We start from the raw sequence: 24,831 nt of genomic DNA on the forward strand, positions 1-24,831 counted from the left end.
CTAGCTCCCAGGCCACAACCCCTACACACACTGCACCAACACCATACAGCACTCATCTCGAATTCTCTCCAACTCTATTAGCAAAGTGAGGAGAAATGGGCAGCTACTCCCCATCCTCCTCATGCAGAAAATGAAAACACACAGAGGAAAATAACTAGAACCTATAATCACTAGTAAGGCAAGGGGCTTATCTTGAAAGTAACAATTCACTTTCCTGGACTTCACTATGAAGATGCATCTTTGACCACAAATGTTACCACTTTCCTGACCCTTTTGTCTCTGGACTAAAGGATAATGACAGTCACCCTACACACACACACACACACACACACACACACACACACACACTCCCTATGAACCACAGTACCATTAGAAGGCACTTATACAAATATAGCAAGACACACTGTTAGTCTACTTACTCAAGCTATCATAAAAAAGTGCCGTGTTAGGCTAAAGAAGGTGGAAGGGAAAACATAAGAAAAGGCTGCTGGAACTGTGTGAGCAATAGCACTCCAATGTACTAAGTCACACAGAGGAACCAGGTCCAGTATGACCATGGTTCTCACAAAGACCCAGAGAGGCTGCTGCTTCACACTGCCATTCCAAATTTTAATCTCCTTTGTCTTAACAACCCTTTTCTTCCTTTCCCCTTTTGTTTTTGTTTTTTTTTTTTTTAATTTTTTTTTTTTTCAACGTTTATTTTTGGGACAGAGAGAGACAGAGCATGAACGGGGGAGGGGCAGAGAGAGAAGGAGACACAGAATCGGAAACAGGCTCCAGGCTCTGAGCCATCAGCCCAGAGCCCGACGCGGGGCTCGAACTCACGGACCGCGAGATCGTGACCTGGCTGAAGTCGGAAGCTTAACCAACTGCGCCACCCAGGCGCCCCCCTTTCCCCTTTTGAACAAAAACATCTTCTTTCTAAACAACTTAAGGAAGAACAAATAACCAGGGAATCTTCTTTAGTTCTAGCCTCAGAAGGGAAAAAAATCCAGCATCTTCAATAAGTGAACAAAAGTGAGAGGAGACTCGATGTAGCCCAAGAGCATTAAAAGTGAAACAGCGACAAACAAGTGTTCATCCACTCTTTTCTCAAACGCACACCTCCTCTCATTTGGGGGCTCATGGGAAGGTGATTCACCATCAGGAAATACCATATAATGACATTCCCTCATTCTAACAGTTACTACTGTTACTGCTGCTCTCTTAGTTATGACAGAATGTCACACCAAAGACTTTGTGGATTTTAAACCATCCTTGTCCTGTAGAAATGAGAATGAATAGACCCTGAGAGATTTCTCACCTGAAGATATGTGAGGAGCCAAGGTAGGGAGGGTGCTGGGCAGGATAGGGTGGGGCAAGAACACAGGCTTGCTTGGAATTTTATGTTGGGTTTCACCTCCCTATCTTTATTTCACCCCAAACCTCCACCACCTTAGAGGAGGCAAGGAGGACACGTTCCAAACAGCAAGGTCAGCAGAAAAGCTAACAAGCCTCACAAACAGGATGAAGACTCAAGAGCGATATGACATCACTTCAAAGACTCAAGCCAAATAAGAATCCCCAAGGGTGCCGTAGAGAAAACTCTGCTGAAGACTTGTGACAGTGGAAAAAATTCTGACTCTAATGAAGACAAGAGTTCTGAAAGTTCCTAAGTAATAACTTTCTTTGCAGTCATCAGAAGTTAGCACATTATCCACTCTTTCTCATGACTCTTGCAACTAGTTAAACAAATAATATTAAATCAGTAGAGGTCAAATATTTAATCATGTCCAAACATGAGAAATAAAGAAGTGACAGTTTTCCCCATAATACGGACCTCAGCATGTATCTATTAAAGGAGAAGTTCCTACACTGGGTAAATTTCCTTCTATTTCTGCACCAAGTCAATTCAACACCTACTATGTGTAAGATGGTGCTAGGCTGCATGGCGAGCTCTACAACCCAAATGGAGAGATGTGATGTATTCATTTAAAAACTAGTGGGGCACACTGGAATAATAAAAGAAATGAAAATAAATAAAACTATCTCCCTATGCAGCAAAATAAATGGATCTCACAAACATAAAGCAAAAGATGCCAGACATAACCGTACCGTATGGTTCCGTCTATACCAAGTACAAACACAAGCAAAAATAATCTTTCGTGTTAGAAGTCAGGATAGTGGCTATACTTCTGGGGAGGAATTAAGGGGCACAAGGGGCACTCCTGGGGAGCTGGCAATGTTCGGTTTCTTGATCCAGTTGCTGGCTCATGAGTGGATGTGTTCACTTTTTGGAAATTCACTGAACTTATAATGTATGCCTTTTTCTGTATTCACGTTATACTTCACATACAGACAAATGCAAGTAGACACAGTTACCCTTGAGAAGTGGCTTCTTCCAAACCTTTCCAAACCTGAAAATACATTGCTACAGCACAGGTATATATATTAAGGACAAAGGAAAAAAAAGGTATCTGAGAATGTCTAGATATAAAAGAAACAAGATAAAGGAAAACTGGCATGGGGTTCCCAGGCCAGGAGAAAAGCCTACTGGACTTCAGAGCCTCCAGACACCGTGACAACCATCAGATCACAGATCACAGTAGCAGTCTGGGTTAAGAGGCAGGTTTCCACCTAGTCAGGGCTTGTACTCTGCATCAGAGTGGGAGACCAATTAGCAGCAGTGAGTACTAGGGAGAGGAGACAGCACATCAATTTCCTTCACCTCACCATGGTTTTGAATAGAAGCTGAATGATTATAATGATCCTAAAGATCACTGAAAACCTCTAACATACACTGAACAAACATAATGCCCAAGGTTCAAAGGGACAAATTTGAATCTGTAAAAATGAACAATTAAAACAAACACAAGCTTTGAGGCAGGATTATAGTTATAATATAATTTAGGCTTCGTCATGGCACATCAGCATATAGAGTTAAAAATCCAGGGGATTGAGTCCCATCTGTGGCACAGCTGAGATGGCATGGGGAATAATAGGAAGAAAGGCTGCTCTTTCAGGGTCTGCTCTTTTGTCAAAGGAGTTTTCCCACCTTGGGGTAGGGAGAGCCTAGCTTCCTCCACTGTTTCAGGGCCATGTATGTATGGATTAGTAATGCACCCACAATATTGCAGATGTGGATGCTAAAAACTTAGCCGATCAAATAGCTGCCTCTCTAATCTTGCTTTAGATAATTCCCACTAAAGTCAACACTCTTTTCTATAGTTAGTACAAAAGTCAGAATAATTAGAAGATAGGGAATTCTGTCACTAGAGATTTCTCACTTTCTTTCTCTCAGGGTATAAAGCTGAGGGGAGGGGGAGCAGTGAGGTTTCTCCAATTGAACAATTAAAGCTTTTATTCTAAAAGCTCTTTCATTGTCATAGCAACTTAAGACACTGTATGTTCTTACCATAGATTTCACCGGACATTAACAGAGTAAGAAAACAAGAAATTCCACTAAGTTTTATTATATGGGCGATTTAGTTTAGGCTATGAATTTATACGTAGGACCTACAAACAGAATTTAAACTGGACAGCATCTATTGGCATTAAATTTAGAAAAACGTAGGTGGGGGTGTTAAGGAGTTCTTTTTTAAAAAGTTACCATTTTAATGTTTATTTTATTTTTATTATTTTTCAAAGTTTTTTATATATTTATTTTGAGACAGAGACAGCATAAGTTGGGAAGAGGCAGAGACAGAGAGACAGAGAATCCTAAGCCCCACATGGGGCTCAAACCCATGAAACTGTGACATCATGACCTGAGCCAAAACCAAGAGTCAGATGATTAACTGACTAAGCACCCAGGAGCCCCATTTATTTTGAGAGACAGAGAGACAGAGAGAGAGAGCATGCACATGCAGGGGAGGGGCAGAGAAAGAAAGGGAGAGAGAGAATCCCAAGCAAGCTCAGCATGGAGCCCAATGCAGGCTCGATCCCATGAACCATGAGATCATGACCTGAGCCAAAACCGAGTTGGTTGCTTAAATGACAGCCACCCAGGCGCCCCCCAAAAAGGGTTACCGTTTTAAAAAATGAAGTGTTTCAAATGAAATGAGCACAGGATATTTCAAATCTGTTCTTTCCACCTGTCCTGCTTTACCATTTTACCACATCTAAAAGGATATCTCATGATATATAAAAGATTATTAAAAGCTTAATTTTCAAATAATTTCATAAACAAAAGCATATGTGTACACTCACACACACACACACACACACACACACACACACACACACACACACTCTCATACAAAATCATTAACCAACTATACAGAACTTCTTTGAGCTTTGGGTTCTTAACACAGAAAAAGAAAGAAGGGGCACTCTAGTAGATTTCTAATATGTGTCCCAGCACTGGCACTATTTGTTCATTCAACAAACATTCGTGAAATGCCTTCTATATGCCAGGCACTGAATTGGTGCTTGGGATTATGTATCACTGAAAAAAAACAAAGATCCCTGTCATCATGGAGTTTATGTTCCTGGGGGAGAGGGGTTAGTGGAGTAATGATAGAGGCAGTTGATATACACTAAGTATAATACATAGGCCAGTTATACAATGTGGTATGGAACTGGAAAACTAAGAATAAGATAAAGGCATTAAGAGTAGGAAGGTAAGGGAGCGGGCCATATAGTCTTGAAAGAATGGCATTCCAGGGGAGGAAACAATAGCAAGTGAGAGGTGTTGAGGTCTTTAGGCAGGAGCTCCCTGGCAGATGGAGGAAGAGTGAGCAGTTTTGTATAGTTGGAGGAGGGCAAATGGGAAGTAGGAGCGGAGGTCTGAGACAGAACAGGGCAGGGAGCCAATCAAGCAAAGTACTGTAGGCCACTTTGAAAGCCTGGGCTTTTACTCTGAGCTAAGTAAGGAATCAGTGAAAGACTCCAATCAGACATGTCTATAGGATCGCCGAGCTGCCATGCTGAGAAAAGAAGGGTGGACAGGGTGGTGGTAGTAGTAGCACACAGGTCCACGTGTGTGATCGTTTCTTATGATGGTTACAATTTGTTGAGTTTCAAATACACCAAAGTTTAGAAAACAGGATTACAAACTCTCCTGTACCTATCTATAATCTACGTTCAACAGTTATTAACTTGTGGCTCACTCCCTCCCACTGTCCACCAATGGCCATGATTATTTTGACAGAAACTGGGTATCATTTGAAGGAAGGATGCACTAACAGATCTCCTAACAAATGAGGTGAGTATATATGACAGGAAGAGTAGTCACCAAGGACTCCAAGGCTTTTTTGGCCCAAGCAAACAGAAGGCTGGGAATGCCAACTGAAAAAGGGCAAGGCTACAGGTAAGACAGGTTTATGGGGGAAGAGTAGGAGCTCACATGACATATGTTAAGTGTGGGCTATTAGACACCCAATTAGAGACGCTGAGAAATGAATGCAGAGTTCAGAAGAGTCTGGTCCCAAGTCCTGAGAACACTATCCCTAGACTGGCCTCTTTGCGAGGTTGGCCCTTGGATTTCAGGAGGGTTTCCCCCACTCCTAGAACTGATAAGAGTGGCTCACTGTTCCTGGATGGTTTGAATAAAGAATGTAGTTTATTGCTGAACACCTGTTTTCCTGCTTGTAGTCTGAAATTTTTGGTACATGCCAGACAGATGTGCTTATGTGACCAGTTCCAAATAAAAAATGTGGGTACTGAGTCTGTAACGAGCTTCCCTGGCAGGCAACAACACTTCACATGACAACTCACTGCTGGGGGAATGAAGCATGTCCTATAGGATTCTAGCAGGACAGGACTCCTGGAAGTTTATACCTGGCTCCCTTTGGACTTCATCCCATGCACCTTTTTCCTTTGCTATTTTTGCTTTGTGTCCTTCCATTGTACTATAAATAGCAACTGAGGGTAAAACTACACGCTAAGTTCTGTGTACTCCTAGTGAATCATCAAACCTGAGGATGGTCTTGAGAACCTCCAACACACCTTTTTCAATAAATTTGCTGGGAATGGAAACAGGAAGGGAGATGTCAAGATTTTTCACTTATAGCCGCCCCCCCACCCCCGCCAAAAAAAAAATGGTGGAGAGGGAAGATGAGATTTTTAAAAGACTAGGGTCCATATTTTATGTTTTTAATGTTTGTTTATTCTGAGAGACCGAATGAGTGGGGAAGAGCAGAGAGAGGGAGAAAGAAAATCCCAAGCAGGCTCCACGCTGTCAGCACAGAACCCAACGCAGGGCTCGATCTCACAAACTGTAAGATCATGACCTGAGCAGAAATCAAGAGTAGGACACTTAACCAACTGAGCCACCCAGGTGCTCCCAGGGCCCATATTTTAAAACTGGCAATTTAGGTTATGCAGAATTTGCTGGGTGACTTTTTTATTCAACTATTTACTTAGAAAAATGCTTTTGATTCATTAAACAATGGAATTAAACTAAGAAATTATGGAAGCTGCCTGGAGAGTGCTCATTAACAATCACAAAGAACATCCCGTTCACAGCAAGTTTTGTTTAACCAATAGATCAAGAATAGCTCCTTCTAGAGCATAATTAATTTTCTATTTCACCCCAGATCTGAGAATAGTAGGTATTAAAAACACCAGGTGTTCAGGAATGGTTTAAATGAATGAATTAGTGAAACTTCATGAACAGCATTTAAGAAAAATTAAACAAAAAACCCTGCAAACTATGGTTGACATTTGCCATTTCCAGTCCCAAATAAACCAAAACTGCATCTGGCCAAAGTGATTAGTACTTTGTCATATTTTTGGTAAGAATGAATGACATTTTTCTCTGTTCCTTTTTAAAACTATCCCACATGGGGCAGTCGGTTAAGTGTTCGACTTCAGCCAGGTCACGATCTCGCGGTCCGTGAGTTCGAGCCCCGCGTCAGGCTCTGGGCTGATGGCTCAGAGCCTGGAGCCTGTTTCCGATTCTGTGTCTCCCTCTCTCTCTGCCCCTCCCCCATTCATGCTCTGTCTCTCTCTGTCCCAAAAATAAATAAACGTTGAAAAAAAAATTAAAAAAAAAATAAAACTATCCCACAAAGCAAGAGAGAAGACATAGGATTTTAAAGTACAGTAATATAATAAAAATATACTAGTACACACCTATTAATAGAGCTGCCTCCAATTTACAAGAGGGAATCTTTATATATGTCAATGTCCATAACACTTTCTGAAATTCTCCATTAAAATTGCGAGGACAGGGGCGCCTGGGTGGCTCAGTTGGTTACGCGTCCAACTCAGGGCTTAGGCTGACTTTGGTTCAGGTCATGATCTTGTGGTTCATGGTGGGTTCAATCTCCCTATCAGGCTCTGTGCTGACGGCTCAGAGCCTGGAGCTTACTTTGGATTCTGTGTCTCCCTCTCTTCCTGCCCATCCTCCACTCGTGCTCTGTCTCTGTCTCTCTCTCAAAGATGAATAAACATTAAAAAAATCTTTAAAACTGCCAGGACATTCTTCAGAAACAGCAAAGTAAGCTAAGCATCATCCATGTGAAGGGCTCCGTCATAAGCCTTAGAAGGGCTATGAGAATCCTAAGAGTTAGCTTCCTATAAAGAGTTTCTAATCTAGTACAGAATAACAGAAGCAAGAAATGAATGCATGGAAATTATTCCCTAGGCAGTCGTTAAAAGAGCACTAGAAAACTGCTCATAGGGCAGGACAAAAGCAATCGCCAAGAACCAGACAGAGATGCCTATAACCAGAGGGGACAAAGAAGCCACCTGATGCAGAAACCTTCAGGAGTGAAAGATACAGAAAGAACAGAGTCATGAATATCAAAGGAGAATAACAATAGTAACCAAAGTCCAGGAGTAACAGAAGTCTTCAGCAAAAGTGAGTTATTTTATCTTGGTATCTTTAACCCAGCGAAGAAAACAAAGAAACCCTCATTTACTATGTAAAAAATTAATATACTAGACACTTTACATCTATTCTAGAATTCTAATTCTGACAAAAGCCTATGAAGTAGGAATTATTATTTCATTTTACAGATGAGGAAACTAAAAGCTTTATTAAATTTCATTCTAGGCCCTACTCTAACAAAGGGTGTTATTACTGTCTTGGGGTAAAAGCCAGGACATGACTATTAAATATAATAGAGTCGGACTTTCTATGAGGCTCATAAACTATAAATTCACCTTGAAAAATATACATAGGTTTCAAATTTATGTTCATAGGAAAGAGGAGAAAAAAGATAAATCATTTGTATTAGTTCAGTGGCAATTCTAAAAATAAAACCCAAAAACAAACTCTTCTAAACACTAATAATTTTAAAACACTCTTATTTTCTTTCCTTAGAGGGATGAAATTTAAGTGTGAGGAGCAGATCTTAACTTATTTATGACTAATGTATAACATCTATGATTATTAATATTTATTACAAAAATTGAGAATGCTATAAAATAGGATCATATCTTCAAGAGTCCTCTATTTCTAATATATTACTATAATGTTCTTGGACAATGAAAACAATAATGTAGATCTATTATAAGTTTCTCCAAGTATCCACGAAAAACAGACCATCCTATACAATTCACCAAAGATTTGAGCTCCTACAACTCACAAGGCATGGCAACTTGTTACTGGCTACTACATTAGAAGACAACTACAGAACAGCACTATACTATGCTCCTAATGTGAACTAGAGATATCTCAGGGCAATGAAAAGAAGATTGGGATGCTATTCTGGCAACAAGCTATGAAACCAGGTCAACTGCCTTTCTGGGTATCAACTATTGTCATCCATAAATAAAATGAAGGCTTTTCAAAATGAAAGACAAAACATTTGAGGTATACAGCTGACCTAGTTTTAATCTTCCTTTGCTTATTTACCTATTAAATAGATAAGAACAAAGAATTTTGGTATTTTGTAAAATCCAGTTGCATTCTTAAGTTAGAACGAGTTAATCCAAAATAGAAACACATTCTATCTCTGTCAAAAAACAAAAACTAATCCTTTAAAAAATTTCACTGTTGTATCACCATCAGCAGTTATTTTTAAAACACTTCAACAGTTACCTATTTGTTGAGAAGTTCAACCTTTGCCCTCCATATTACTTTGGGGAAAGAAGGATAGACAGATTGAAAAGAAAGAGAAGCAAGCTTTACAATCAGAAAAGCTTGGATACAAGTCCAAGCCTTTGTTCATTCTTTCTAGAAAGAGGGGATGATACTATCAGTCTCAAAGTCTGCTATGTGAATTCAAGCAAGTGCCTTTACCATACCCAATGCGATGCCTGGCACAAGTCAAAAAAAAAAAAATGTGTTAGCACTTCATGCACTCTATACTTTCCCAGCTAGTAGATCTTCTTTATCACTTTAGTTCTAGTATCTGGTAAATTTTTTTAAAAAAAGAAAATATTAGAAATAGCACAATACTTACTCTAGCTCATTTGTCTAAGGTCATATGTTTATCTTATTCTATACCAGGTATTCTCAATTTGGGTGGTATCATTCTCCTCCCCAACAGGGGTGAAATGTGATTTTTGGAGGTGGAAGAGAAAAAGCTTAAGTCATTTTTATGTGTAGAGCATAAAGATATACATACAGTACATGAACAGATGTACAGACATTTTAAAATTTCACAAAGGGTGATTAGGAAAAAATATCTGCAAAGGCTTCTTCAGGAGGTGATAATGAAAATAAAGCTGAGAAATACTATTGTATTCTTCGAGGATACAAAGGATAGAACTATTAGTTCTCAAAATCACTGTCATGCTTTTTTAATTAAAATAAATCAAAATTTAATCGATTTAATAGCTTTTCTTCAGACTTGTACCAGTATTAATAATAGTAATAATAATAATAATAATAATAATAATAATAATAAAGAGATACAACTTGTGATCTTTATCTATAGAAAAGCTGAGTAAGGAAAACAATCCTAATTAGGAATTGCAATCTAGGATCAAGGTCATTTAAATTAAGTCAGAAGTTATCAAAGGTAAGAAAATTCCAGATAAGAAATCTGGCATGCCATAAACTTGGCACATCAGTTTCTCTCTCAGTAGCAAAGAGACAGAAGGTAGCTTGTGAAGAAAGGTAAAAAGTAAAGGCAAAGAAAGAAAGACTAACTGGGGCAGGGGTGGGGGAGGGAGGTAGAGGAGGACACACAACTGCTGTCAAAACTGACAGCTGCCCATGGTCTCACTGATGCACAGGCGGCTTCTCCTGACAACCCTCAGTGAGCGATGCTACGGTGAGTGGGCCAGAGCCATGGAAGGGCAGGGAGAAAGTGCCACCCGTTGCCTGAAATGGAAGAAGCCAGTACCAAGCTGTAAGGCCTGCAGCATTTAACTGGACTCTGAAGAACAACAGGATGGAACAATAGGTCACACAGTCCACAGAGATCTCTCCCTTGCTTCCTTTTGTTCTTATGTTCAGTCTAGACAAGAACAGCACATTCATTACATTGTGCTCCCCTCCAAATGAAAAGAGAGAAAATTGTCAAGCCTGACAGGGCCTTGCTTTGTCACTGGAGTAAGTTTGTTTTGCTCCCTACTGTCAGAGCATGAACTCCTTAAGAGCAAGAAATTTGTCCTGTTCCTCTTTCATGGACCTAGCTCAGATGGTGCTCAAACACTGTTCTACCTACCAGATATGATCTATGCTGCTTTGCATTGGGCTGTTTCTGTGGCTCTTGCCTCTTCACTTTGATGTTGGGCAGAGGCTAGGTTTTTACTGGCTATTCCAGGCAAGGCTGTGTTTTTACATACCTTTTATTCTCACATCCCTAGAACACAGTGCAAGAATACGGAGGGTACTCAATAAAATCTGCGGGCTGGCTTCCTGTCCCCCAATGGGCATCAGGCCCAACATCTTCCTGTCCTCTAAGGAATAAGTCACAACTACCAACCACAAACATTTTGACAAAAAAAAAAAAAAAAAAAAAAAAAAACAGTCTGCTCTGGGTGATCTGCTAAAAAACTTTGGAAAGGAGAAAAATGGTCAAGATCCATTCATTCTTTAAGGTCCAGATCAAATCAGGTCTTTCTACAAGCCTACTCAGAACCAAATGTTTGAAACTGTGACTACTTTCAAAGGCTCATTGAGAATCAAGGATCTGGGTTTTAATCTCTGTAATCTAACTAGCAATGTACTCCTGAGCAAGAGGTGCCAGTGTCTCTGAGCTAGAAATCTTCACTCGTAAATATGCGGGGGTGGCTTCTTTCCTAAGATTCCGTTAAAGTAAGCGTTTTCAAACTTGAGTGAACATCAGATACCTGGGAGGGAAAAGAATGGGAGGGGCCAGGAGGACACAGAGGAATGGATGAAGACAAGAAATTAGTTAAAAGATAACCAAATGTAATGTGCAAACCTTGGCAGGGCTAGGATTTGAAAAAATGGTTGTAAAAACATTTTTGGCACACTTGAGGATATCTGAATACAGACTGAACATCAGGAGAAATTCTGAAAGCATTATTTAATTCTTTTAGGTGGTATTAGGATTATGTGGAAGACTGTATTTTAAGACAAGTACACTCAGGTATGGACAAGTGAAGGGTCATTGTGGTGCCACAACAATACACAAGTAATACATATACAAAATGTTAACAACTATTGAATCTAAGCAAAGGAGAGAGTGTTCATTCCTTCAACAGTTCTGTAATTATGAACATTTTCATAGTAAAAAGTTTGGGGGAAATTACTAAAATGAAAACATAAAATTTATTTCTCAGAGATAAATCTTACTCCAAGAGTTTATGAACCCCAAGTTGAGAATTACTGGTCTAGCTAATTCACCTTTTTATCTTCCAGAGCATTAACTCAAAATAATGGGATATCCCCAAACTGCAAGAAATAAAGTACCAGCCCCTCACATATAACAACAATTAAGACACAAGGATTGAAAAGAAGGGGTTTATCAAGAATTCAAACAACCAATTCAATCAAGTTTCCCTGAAAACACATACGTGCATGTCAAACTGGGGAACTCTAAACAAACTCTGTGGAGTGGATCAGTGCCAACTGCCAGTGGCCTGCACTGGTTCTAAGCCATGCAGGCAGACACTGTGTAATGGTTGAGGCCTGTTTGCTATAACCACACACTGGAGGCCAGGTCAAATCCTTAAGTTGTGAGAGCAACTGTTTGCCTTGCTTGGTTTTGTGCAAGGGCTTCAGTTATAAAGATGTTACCACTGGGGAAAACTGGGTGAATGATACATGGGACCTCCCTATATACTCCCTATGTAATTTTCTGCAAATTCTTCAAATCTATAACTACCTCAAAAACAAAAACACCACATTATAGATCTCATGTCCTGGTCTTCTCCAGTTTGAACATATCCTTAACCTGCTCTTAAACCCTTCCCACAACCAATCTGAGAAATGATAAGCTTTCTTTAAAAAAAGCCCTTCAAAACCCTAAAGATAGTCAATTCTTAAGATTGTTAAAGTCTGAGAAGAGAAGAAATACAGAGAGATCTGTACATCTCCTACAAATAAACACCTCCCATCCAGGCCCCTCACTTTTCAACACAGTACCTTTGCTTCACCTCAGGGTGCAATCTGAATTCTCAGTTGGCTCAGTTGTCCAGGATCACAAAATCAAGTACAGAGGTGACAGGGACTCAGTGCAGCCAGCCTAGAGCACATTCATTCAGGGATGCCAACAGCTGACAGCTGGGGAGAAGAGCAGCTAGACCATTTACCTCCCCACACCTACTACTTTTCTGGCCTTCTGAACCTGAGAATAACTAGTACCCTGGTAACTGCCTCTCAATTTCACCTAAGGAAGAGGCTCAAGAGTCAGGACAAATCTATTGTTTTCCTGAAGAATAAGCATTCACACTTTCTGCTCCTGAGTAGAAATGGAGTAGAAGTCAGAAATCATACAGAGGCATCTGGGTGGCTCAGTGGGTTGAGCGTCAGACTCCTGATATCAGCTCAGGTCATGATCTCACAGTTCCTCAGTTCGAGTCTCACCTTGGGCTCTGCACTGACAGTGCACAGCCTGCTTGGGATTCTCTCTCTCCCTCTCTCTTTGTCCCTCCCCCTCTCCCCACACAAAGTAAATAAATAAACTTAAAAAAAGAAAGACAGAAAGAAACCATACAGAAGCCTGCTCTCATCAAAAGGACCACTCCAACAGCCCCTCCTGCTGGAGCTGAAACCAGAAAATTCAGCTGCAAATTCCCCCTCATGCCAGCCTGCTCCCAGATCCCCCCTAGGCCAATGCCCAAAACTTTACAAGAGCTAGGAAGTTCTTGATGTGAGGAGTAGCAAGGGCATGTTTTCCAGGGTGCCAGCTGCATGACATCCTCTATCCATAATCACTACTTGCTCTGAGCCCTGACTGTGCCCCAAGTTATAGCACAGAAGTCACTGTATGAAAACAACACACAAGAAACACTACTGAGATGCCAATATGGTAAATGGCTGATTGGGTTTGTATTTGTTCTGAAGACTCACCATCTGGTTTTCATTTTACCTGAATACATGGGTTCTGTATAATTATTTTTAAAGGAGTCCTGAAAATGCATTTGTCCAACATTGCCTGATTTTACAGGCAAGGAAGTACCTCTTGTATACAATTCAAAAGTAGAATACAAAAGCATCTATTACACACATAGATATGTATTTCATAGCCATGCTCATAAAAGATGAGTAAAACAAACCAAAGCACCAATAGTGGTTATTGTAAGGTAGTAAATAAGGATTTAACTTTTAAAAATATTTTCCTATAGGGGCACCTGTGTGGCTCAGTCAGTTAAGTGTCCAATTTTGGCTCAGGTGATGATCTCACAGTTCATGGGTTCAAGCCCCATGTTGGATTCTATGTCTCCCTTTCTCTCTGCCCCTCCCCCACTCGCACTCTGTCTTTCTCAAAAATAAATAATAAACATTTAAAAAATGTATTTTCCTATATTTTACACCTTTTTTAAAAGAGTGTTCACAGGGGCGCCTGGGTGGCGCAGTCGGTTAAGCGTCCGACTTCAGCCAGGTCACGATCTCGCGGTCCGTGAGTTCGAGCCCCGCGTCGGGCTCTGGGCTGATGGCTCAGAGCCTGGAGCCTGTTTCCGATTCTGTGTCTCCCTCTCTCTCTGCCCCTCCCCCGTTCATGCTCTGTCTCTCTCTGTCCCAAAAATAAATAAACGTTGAAAAAAAAAATTAAAAAAAAAAAAAAAAAAAAAAGAGTGTTCACATATTGCACAGTTATAATCAGAGCTGAGCTTAGGGGAAGAGGATCTCTACAGAGAAGATGAGGAAGGGAGCACAGCCTGGCTGGTGACAAAAGCTCTGTCAGCTAGAGCAGCACAGGCTGAAGTGAGGAAAGAAACACAATCCTGAGGACTTTCAAAGTGCTTCGTAAGATTCCAAAAGCTTACATTTAAAATGGCACCTTGTCTGCTCGTACACAAATCAGGAAGTATGTTAACAAATGCCAAAAAGTATAGGCTTTGGCTACCCCATTTCCCAGTGCAGCACCGGCAACATGCACAATAGCAGGAACGGATGCTTGACAGGAAGGTGCCATCCATCATTCCATTCACAGAGGGCACTTCATAAATAACTTGACTATTGTATTTAAATTGCAGTTAAGTTAGAATTTCTGCTCCTTTCACCACTCTATAATCTTAAAAATAACATTTAACTGGAAAGCATCCAATTTCCCCCTAAGATGTACACCAAGATAGGGTCACTCTAGCAAGAGAATAGTCCACGGGTACTTTTTCATTATAAAGTCTTCAGTATTTTCTTTGACAGAAAAAGAGCAGCCATCTCATAAAATGTTACGTCTTCAAATGTCCCGTAGTCCACAGACAACAATATTTTCTAATTCTTACTAACAAATATTTATAGTGGAGATAAGCATGTTCTTAGAGACCAAAGAGAGAATAGGGCTGAGGAGGAAACCTCTTTACAATACTCAATATCGCACACCTGAGATCAGTTTAGCCATTGTCTCCCTAGATCAACCCCAGATTTGGAGATATGGCTTGATTTAAAGATATCCCAAATCCCCACAGCTGCTGGCTAACTCTAGAATCTGTGATGTTATGATGGTAAATTTCATTTACAATTAGGCAAGTCAGAAGCAATCACAAGAATGAAAAGTAAAATTTCAGACAAAAATAATTTAAAGTAAGATGGATTTAGTTCACTACAATCTAGGGTTATCTTTAAAAATTAAATATAGACTTATACATATATATACATCCACACACACAAGAACACATACACTTACTTTTTGTCTGAGTTAAACTCTCCTCTTTCCCATCTAAAGCTACAGAGTAAATCCTCATGTGACCATTTCAAGAACTATTTTTTGCTACTAAATTTTGCCAACAATCTGCTCAGCATTCTAGCAGATGTTTCTGTTTTCAAACCTCTGGGAACTTGGCTGGATCTGTTTTCTTTCCCCATGTTAAAAATAAAAGAAATGGCCCAAATGTGGCCTAATACCCTAGAGAAGCTTTTCCCCTACCCCACACCCCTCAATCTCCCTATTCATGTGACCTCCATGATCCCTTCTCAAATCTTTCTTTTCCATTAGAGAAGATGTTTCCAATTATGGTCCATTAAGTTGCCAAGGATGACATCACCCCCCCCCCCTTTTTTTTTTTTTAAGAAAATGCTACTGATTCCTAGTTACTTGGGGACCATCTGCAACAATTTAAACCAACTAGTCTGCTGGACCTTATAAACCCACAATGTCACAGGGGGGTAATTTGTTCAAGATCGATTCTACAAACAGAACAATACTCTTACAATGGGGGTTGGAGGGACAGGGGAATCTTGTCTTTTATATAATGGTTTCTTTAAAAATATCTGTGCCTCAGGGCACGTGGGTAGCTCAGTCAGTTAAGCATCTGACTTAGGCTCAGGTCATGATCTCACAGTTCATGAGTTCGAGCCGTGTCGGGCTCTGGTGCTGACAGCTCAGAGCCTGGATCCTGCTTCAGATTCTGTGTCTCCCTCTCTCTCTGCCCCTCCTCCACTCTCACTCTCTCTTTCTCTCAAAAATAAGTAAACATTAAAAAAAAAAAATTTTTTTTAAGGGGCAACTGGGTGGCTCAGTCAGTTGAGTACCCGACTTTGGCTCAAGTCATGATCTCACAGTTAGTGAATTTGAGCCCCACGTCTGAGCTGTCAGCACAGAACCTGGAGCCTGCTTTGGATGTGTGTGTGTGTGTGTCTCTCTCTCTGTCCCTCCCTCACTTGTGCTCTCTCTCTCTCAAAAATAAACTTAAAAAATTTTTTTAATAAAAACATAAATAGATATAGATAGATAGATAGATTTGTGCCTCAATCTTACCTCAGTGACATCCATAACTTTGATGGCCGCCAGCTGACCAGTTTTAACATGTCGACCCTGAAAAACAGAAAAAAAGAAACACGATTGGCACCACTGTTTTGCATGATCATTACAACAGAATGGCTGAAGTTTCAATGCATCATCTCTTTTGTAATTTTTCTCAAAAGTGATAATGAAATTAGTCCCATGCTCTCCAATAGAACAATACGGTTTGTAATACCAATGAACCACACTTAATAAACAAGTAGTAGAACAAACTGAGTTTTGATAAAGCATCAATTCCTTCTTTCTGTCTTGGGTTCAATTTACATATCATTACCTCTCAATCTAAGCAACTTAATATTTTCTTCTATACAACAGGATAGTCACTTTTTCTTTCTTAACATCCTGCAAGAATGAAATGATCCAAAAAACCTCTAGGTATTTATTGTCAAAAAATGGAAAAGTCATTTTTCCCCAGTATACTCTCAAGACCCATTACTTGATTTTAGGAAAGTAATACTGAGAGTCTTCTTTGAAGCTTTCCTGCAGTCCCAAGGTAGAGACGTTGGAAAATAATTACCCAGAACAGAGGGAGATAGGGATGATGCAGAAACAGAGAGTGCTTTCTTACAGCTATAGTATAATTCCTGACTTAGGACCTAAAACTCACTATTTCTATCCCTGGCATTTCAAACCAATGTGAGGTCATTCTCCTCTCACCCAGATGAACAGGAATGGATTTAATTCCTGTCAGTCCTGTGCTTCTCCATCCACTCTTTGCAGTGCTCTGCCGGTCTTTTCTCCGGCGAGTAACATAGAGCTACCCAGATATCCTGAGCATGATCTACTTCAGGGCGTTATGAACAATGGTCTGCAACAAATGTAAAACACAAAGAATGTCCCCATATTTCCCAAGAGCCTGTCTCTCTTGTGGTCTCATGATGAACAGTTAGGAACTTTAGAACTTGAAACTTGAGGGAAGCTCTCCATTTAGTCTGGAAAGCTTACCCAGGAACTCAAGTTACATCTAGGACAAAACGACTCCATGAAAATGACACTGTATTACAATTACATCTCAACAGTATGTGGTTGGGACACCATGGATTCCTGCAATGGCAGAGCAGTTCATGAGCAGTAAGTGCACAATAACAACATACAAGTAACTAGGACAAAATCCATAGGCCAAGAACCTCAACCCAACTCTCACCAATCCGCAGACATCACCACCTTCCTCCAAAGTGAACTACCTTCCTGGTCTTCAAAAGTGGGGACACCACCTGCCACAACACATACACCTGCAGTTCAGTCTCAAGTTCTGCTTCTGAGACAAGAAGGGTTATCCCACATTGGTCCATGATCCAAGAAATAACACCTCCTGCCCTTTCCGCCATTTCCCAGCTACCATTTCACCAGCATGCTCTTCCAGCATACCCAGCCTCAAAAAATCTGAACCGCTACCTCAGCTGCTGCGTCAGTACCCCATTAGACACCTTCCCCAGCATTCTCACACAGTTCTGCTCCACAGTCTGGCACTCTTTCTGCATTAAAAGCGACGTAACCCACAATCCTGAATAAAAATGCTGCCCTATATGTATGTTACCATAAGGCACACAAAATGATCTAAGAAGTCATGTAACATCTATAGAAGCTCCACCTCAGAGATGCTCGGCGTGGAATACAATTGTGTGTCAAGAAAGTTCTAATTTATGAACATTAAATGGGCTCCTATATTTCTTTTTTTTTTTTAATTTTTTTTTTCAACGTTTATTTATTTTTTGGGGGACAGAGAGAGACAGAGCATGAACGGGGGAGGGGCAGAGAGAGAGGGAGACACAGAATCGGAAACAGGCTCCAGGCTCTGAGCCATCAGCCCAGAGCCTGATGCGGGGCTCGAACTCACGGACCGCGAGATCGTGACCTGGCTGAAGTCGGACGCTTAACCGACTGCGCCACCCAGGCGCCCCAAGGGCTCCTATATTTCTGATTTGACTGCCATCTTTTACTACCTGTCTGTCCAAGATTCAGTATCTTTTGATAGTGTCCATTCCTGAATCACTTATTTAAAATTTTTGCCTATGTGTGTCATAGGATCTGTAACTTCAGTCTTTTTTTTTTTTTTAATGTTTATTTATTTTCAAATAGAGAGTGTGCACACTAGTGGATGAGGGACAGACAGAGACGGAGAGAATCCCAAGTAGCCCTGGGGCTGTCCACACAGAGCCCATCATGGGGCTCAATCCCACAAAACAAAAGATCATGACCTGAGCTGAAATTAAGAGTCAGATGTTTGACTCGGCCACCCAGGTTCCCCTAACCTCAGTCGTTTTTAAAAGTTTTGTAACCCCAGCTCTGTGCTAAGCATTAACACACAGGAAACTTAGTTGTCCTTCATGTCTTGGGCATTGGCAAGATCCTAAAGCTACAGGATAGTGATCCAGAGTATGGACTCCAGCATCAAGACTGTGTCCACACCTCATGTCCTCCACTCTGTAACACAACAGTGCCTCAGTCTCCTGTCTGTATAAAAGGGGTAAGAGTGATGCTCAACTCACAGGTTTATCATGAAGAATAACTATAGTGCAGGGGCGCCTGGGTGGCTCAGTCGGTTAAGTGTCCAACTCTTGATTTCGGCTCAGATCGTGATCTCACAATTTGTGAGATCAAACCCTGCACTAGGCTCTGTGCTGACAGCGCTGAGCCTGCTTGGGATTCTCTCTCTCTCCCTCTGTCCCTTCCCTGCTCATGTGCTCTACCTCTCTCTTTCAAATAAACATTTTTTAAAAAAGAAAAAAAAAGACTTAGCAGTCTGACAGTGGCATAAAACCTTAGAGTTATGAATTCACTTAGTATTTGCTTTACCAAGAACTTGAGTTTCCCCTACTAAGGGATTAGAGAATCAGGACCTAACAACTAATCAATTATTTGTGTCAGAAGGTGGACCACACAAAGGCACTAGTCTTCATTAACACATACCAGGTCTTCCAAAATTAGGTCCATTTTAAATTTAAATTGAAATCAGAAAACTGTCCAAGAATTCTGTCTCCCTCCTTTTCAAGAAACAAGACAACACTGAAAGAAATGAAATTTGGGACTCTGGCAGCGTTGGGCTTTCATTTTTCTGCTACCACTTCATTACTACATTTCCTTGGGAAAGCTGCTTAACTTTGACAAGCTTCCTAGGATCACTGGAAGATCCCAATGTTCTTTTTAGAATAGACAGGTTATAAATAAAGTGCATACAATACATAAAACCCTTGCCATCGTATCTGGCATATAGTGGACTCTCGCATGACAGTCTTCCTCTCTACACTTTCACCAGAGGCCCATGCTAACCTTTTCTCTTAATTCACCTTGCAACTACTTTACCTAGTCAAGTTAGGCCCATTTCTCATTTTCAAAAGGCATGGCCAATATGACGAAAGGCAGTGGGGTGCTAAAGTAATATACTTCTCTATTTTTTTTAAAGAAACAAACAAAAAGACAACCTCTAAATTTGAAACAAATAATTACCTACTCAGATGGATCATCTTTGCTTAAAAGAACCAAAATGGTGAGCATAACAGTCCCAGGAGAAAAACTACAGCTGGGGCTGAATGTACTAAACATCTATATGCATGTAATTGTGTGCTAAGGAGGTCATAGGAAGAGTTGTTTGAAAGGATAAAAATTTGTCTGTGATTTACTCAGTATTAACCAAGAGAGAATACAGTCACCCGCTTAGGGTAGCTCAGCTATAAGCTTAAGTCTCCAAAAGTCAGATGCCCCCACCCATCAGAGAAGCCCTACCCATGTTCCCTTGGCATCACTCGAGAGTGTAACAAATGGCCCTCAGTGGTATAGGAAGAGAAAATACACATAATCATAACCAACTGCCTTGTGCTGGGGACTCAAGAATACAAGAAAAAGCATTATTTCACTGAAGTTTGAGGCTACTATAGCATCTACTATAGCATTCCATGCTGACCTCTATACCGTCTCTTAAAGGCTGCTTCATGTAGTCTGCTCCCTAAAGATGACCAATATGACCACTTTCCTTCACCTGAGTCTGAATCCAGAATTGTGTCTGTCACTAAAATGCCTAGCCTGTGCATGGAGAGATTTGGAACTTACTAGTAACAGGACCCTTACATTGTATCATCCACTCTTAAAACACCCCAGTATACGACTTGGTCAGTATTAAATATACATACCTAACATCCATTTATAAACTTGACTCTTTTGTCCTATTGTCTGCATTTCTTGGACACGGTGTCCCATCCAGTGTTATAAAATGCCAGGAGGAAGAGACTAAAGGCCCCTGGCTTTATTTATGAGGCACCATGTAAACATTAATGCACTAATGAGACATCCAATGAAGAAAAGCCCCCAAATACTATTCAATAAACTATTTTCTTAGTAGCTTCTAAAAAACTTTATGAGGGCCAACAAAGCAGGTCATTCATTATCTTACTGACAGATGAAGAACTCTAAGGTGAGTTTTATTATTCTGCTGCCCAAGACACAACGGTAGCAGAATTTCCTTTCTACAACAATTATATAAAATGTGAGGGATGGACTCACCATTTCTACCAACTTGTCAAATTCCTGCAATTGAGGTTTTTTGTTTTTAAAGAAACAGCTTAAATTATTTCCCCTCAATGCCCTCAAAGGGTTAGCAAGATTTGGAATTAAAATTGCTACTGCAATAAATATTATTTCACACAAAGTCAGACTGGCTCACACTAACCAGACCTATCCCCTTCAGTAAAGCAAACTTCAAGGCATTTGATTCATTTTTGGTCTGTAAATGGGGAAAATGAATGTTTCTTTTTTTAAAAGGAAAATTCAAACTATTCTTGGCAGACATCCAAGCTAAGGAAAATGCCCTAATTTCTGACTCTCTTTCATGATTCTAAGAGAGTCAAAATTGCCACCTTGTATCTGCAAATATGCATTACATTAATGATACATGTTCCAAGAAAAATACACATACATACACACCACAAGATTTTAAAATGCAAGGGCACTGTGACAGCCTGTCTGTCTGTCTCTACTGAATGAAGTCTGTCCCTAATCCACAACGAGGAACCTAGCAGCATAAGATCAGCATTCAGTCAAGGGAAGCTTTTAAATCCCAAGAGGAAAAAGATGGCATATCACCAAATAACAGGTAACTAAGTCATGCTGCATAATCTTTATCTAGACCCCAGGTGACTCCATTAAAATACGTTTGATGAATACATATGTTGATTGAGAGACAAACTCTGGTCACAGGAGGAAACTTAGAGGGAGTGTGACTGAATCAAAGAAATGAAAGCCTGAGTCCTTTACTCAGGGCTCCTATCCTAGGGGATGGTCATGCTGCTGCTGAGACACCAATCATCCCTCACATACCCTTGTCATTGTATGGCACCAGTACCTCAGACCTGAACAAGGACGTGCACTGCAACTTAGCAGCTCCTTTTCTGCTCACAGAGCTTCCTACTTAAATCTCATCTTTCTGCACAGAATCATAAAGCTTTTGTACTCATTCAGCCTGAGAAAGTGGACAGACTATTAGAGAGGAAAATTCTATTAGGTTTATGACACTTTAAAAGGTAAGTAAACACAATTCAGGAACAATAAATATTTTCTCTTCTCCACCATCCAAGAGTGCACACTGACAGCCTGAACTCCAGCAAGCATGGCCCTTGTGACACCTGGGTAGCATTCTAATACTAGATATAGGACTGTAAGAACAGGAACAAGGCACCAGGATGCTCCCACTCTTAGGGCATGTAGTGAACAAAGTGCTTCCTATGCATTTTCATTTACTCCTGATACAACCCAACATATGTATGTGCTGACGTCCCCACCTCATAGAGAAACTGAAGCTTTGAGAGGGTTAAGTTAATCAGATCAAGATTCACACCCAGACTTGTACCCTATACCAGGCTGTAAACTTCAAAACAGAAAGGACCACAAACACCCTATTAAACCAACTTCCATATGAGCTGCCAAGTATACTATTCTACACACAAATATTGTAAGTGATTATAATCAAACATGGGGATGTAGTAACCAATAATGAAAACTTACTCTCAATTCCTGGCCTTTTCTCTCCTGTGATTAATCGGAAAAAGTCAATAAAAGAACATCCCAAAGGAATTCTTTAGGGAATCTGAAGGCATATGTAAGCACATTCAGAGTGCCTCATCCATGGCTTTCTAAAACTGATAACAGCCTTTTGTTTTTCCTTCCTTTATCTCACCATAAATTTTCTTTCAATAGGGGCGCCTGGGTGGCGCAGTCGGTTAAGCGTCCGACTTCAGCCAGGTCACGATCTCGTGGTCCGTGAGTTCGAGCCCCGTGTCAGGCTCTGGGCTGATGGCTCAGAGCCTGGAGCCTGTTTCCGATTCTGTGTCTCCCTCTCTCTCTGCCCTTCCCCCGTTCATGCTCTGTCTCTCTCTGTCCCAAAAATAAATAAACGTTGAAAAAAAAAATTAAAAAAAAAATTTTTCTTTCAATAAATACTGGAGATCAGAATGTTTTTCCTTTCTGCTGAGTTTAACCTGAAACATAAACTTCAGAGATTAACTTCCTGACACTGGCTTTCTATTTGCTTAATAGTAAAACCTATCAATGCTCAGTAAACTGAAGACTGACTATATTTAACCAGTGCTCAAGACATGCCCTATACACTCCCAGGGGAGATAAAACACTGGATCTGCCTTCAGGGAGCTTATAATTTAGAGGGGTGTTAAAAAAAACATCCACAAGAAGGGACATTAACATTGTGACAGAGAAACACTGTACTCTGTATCAGAAACAGGAAACAGGACAGTGTGACACAAATTGCTCTGCCATGGTACGAGGTGCAAAAGGTACTACTGTTAAGGGGACCATTGCTGTGAGGCTAGTAGTGTAGACCCACAGAAGCTGTAGTGGGGCCTTTAAGGATTGTCCTAATGCTCTTGAAGATCACCAAAGGACAAGATGTGGACCCCTTAAGATCTGAACTACAAATAGTCCAAATCCCAGGCCAGAAGAAAGAGGGAGAACTCAGTGACTCACCCAGGACTAGAAGCTGTGTCACAAACTGCATCACCTCCCTCCAAACATGCAAGGACCTTAAAGGGGGTTTTCATACACTGCACTGGACCAAGAAGATGCCAATCTAACTGAGTCGGGAAGGGGACATTCCATCATGGGGTGATGCGTGTGCTTGCTGCAGAAGGGGCTGCTCCTCATTCCCTAGCCAACTTGGAAGCTGTTACTTGATCTTAATGTTTTTTAGTGGTGTTTTGTCGGTATGCAGATGTAACATCTTAGGTATAAGAGGTTTCTTGTGGGAAAGAGAGATGTTAAGTCTTTTTTTTTAAGCATGTAAAATTCAATTACAAAAATCACTAACTTTCACCCATGATATGTAGAGTTTCAGGCTCCATTCATGAGAATTCCATAAGTGGGATACAGGAAATCGTGACTTTTTAAAAGCCAGTCTCTAGTGATTCTTATGAGTTCTGAAGTTTGGAAATCACTTTTCCAAGCTTGTATTAAAAAGCCCAAATTCACGTTCTCATATCCTTTTTGGACTATACAGTATTTACTGACAGTAACATATGCACTCATCATCTTAGTTTTGATGTGTGATGGTTAGATTTATAAATTCAGGGTGCTTGGATGGCTCAGTCAGTTAAGCATCTGACTTCAGCTCAGGTCATGATCTCACGGTTTGGGAGTTCAAGCCCCACATCTGGCTTTGCGCTGACAGTGTGGAGACTGCTGGGGATTCTCTCTCTCACTCTCTCTCTCTCTCTCTGCCCCTCCTCCACCTGCATTCTCTCTCTCTCTCTCAAAATAAATAAATAAACTTGAAGATTTTTTTAAAAATAAGTAAATTCTAAGAAGTGACAATTATGTTCATAATAAAAACACAGAACTTCTGTTCTGAAATGTTCAGGAGCTCAAAGGACTGGCAAGCCTCGTTAACAAACTAGCTGATTTAATAGTCAAGAAAGTACACCCAGAGAGCAAGGAGGACACACACTAGTGAGGCCAAGTCCCCAGTGTGTCAATTCTCTCCCCAAGATGTCTTACTCACATCACACATAGTTCAATTTAAAAACTGAACAGGGGAAGGAGGAGTGCACAGGTGGAGCACAGAGGATTTTAGGGCAGTGAACCTAATCTGTACTACACCATAATGATGGATACAAGTCATTATACATTTGTCCAAACCCACAGAACAACACCAAGAGCAACTTTACTGTAAACTATGGACTCTGACATGTCAATTCATCAACTGTAAAAAAAAAAAAAAAAAAGAAAGAAAGAAAGAAAATGTGCCACTCTGGTGCAGGCTATCATAATGGGGGTGGTTATGTACATGCGGGAGCAATGTATATAGAAATCTCAGTACCTTCCTCTCAATTTTGCTGTGAACCTAAAACTGCTCTAAAAAAAAAAAAAAAAAAAAAAAAAAAAAAAAAAAAAGATTAAAAATATTTAATTCCAGTATGTTCCCCCTTAGATTTCCTTATTTTAAATGCCAAATATGAACCCACATGAGCATATGGGAATGGCATGAGGCCTGCACTGGGCAATCAATCCACTTACCACTCTAAGGTTCTACATCCATCCACCTCCAAAGACAAAGACCAGTTTCACTGGTTCTGTT

General features: G+C 40.5%; 1 protein-coding gene across 50 annotated transcripts in view; it reads right to left on the reverse strand.

Moving 5' to 3' along the window:
* Nucleotides 1-24,831, reverse strand: part of MAP4K4 (mitogen-activated protein kinase kinase kinase kinase 4) — a 192,049-nt gene that overhangs the window by 93,092 nt on the left and 74,126 nt on the right. For all 50 annotated transcript variants that reach the window (XM_045445650.1, XM_045445631.1, XM_045445658.1 and 47 more), the window contains exon 3: nt 16,212-16,268. In XM_045445650.1, the coding sequence (XP_045301606.1) occupies nt 16,212-16,268 (57 nt within the window). The remainder of the gene's footprint in view (nt 1-16,211; nt 16,269-24,831) is intronic.

The sequence above is a fragment of the Leopardus geoffroyi genome, chromosome A3, assembly GCF_018350155.1.
Source record: "Leopardus geoffroyi isolate Oge1 chromosome A3, O.geoffroyi_Oge1_pat1.0, whole genome shotgun sequence".
NCBI lineage: Eukaryota > Metazoa > Chordata > Mammalia > Carnivora > Felidae > Leopardus > Leopardus geoffroyi.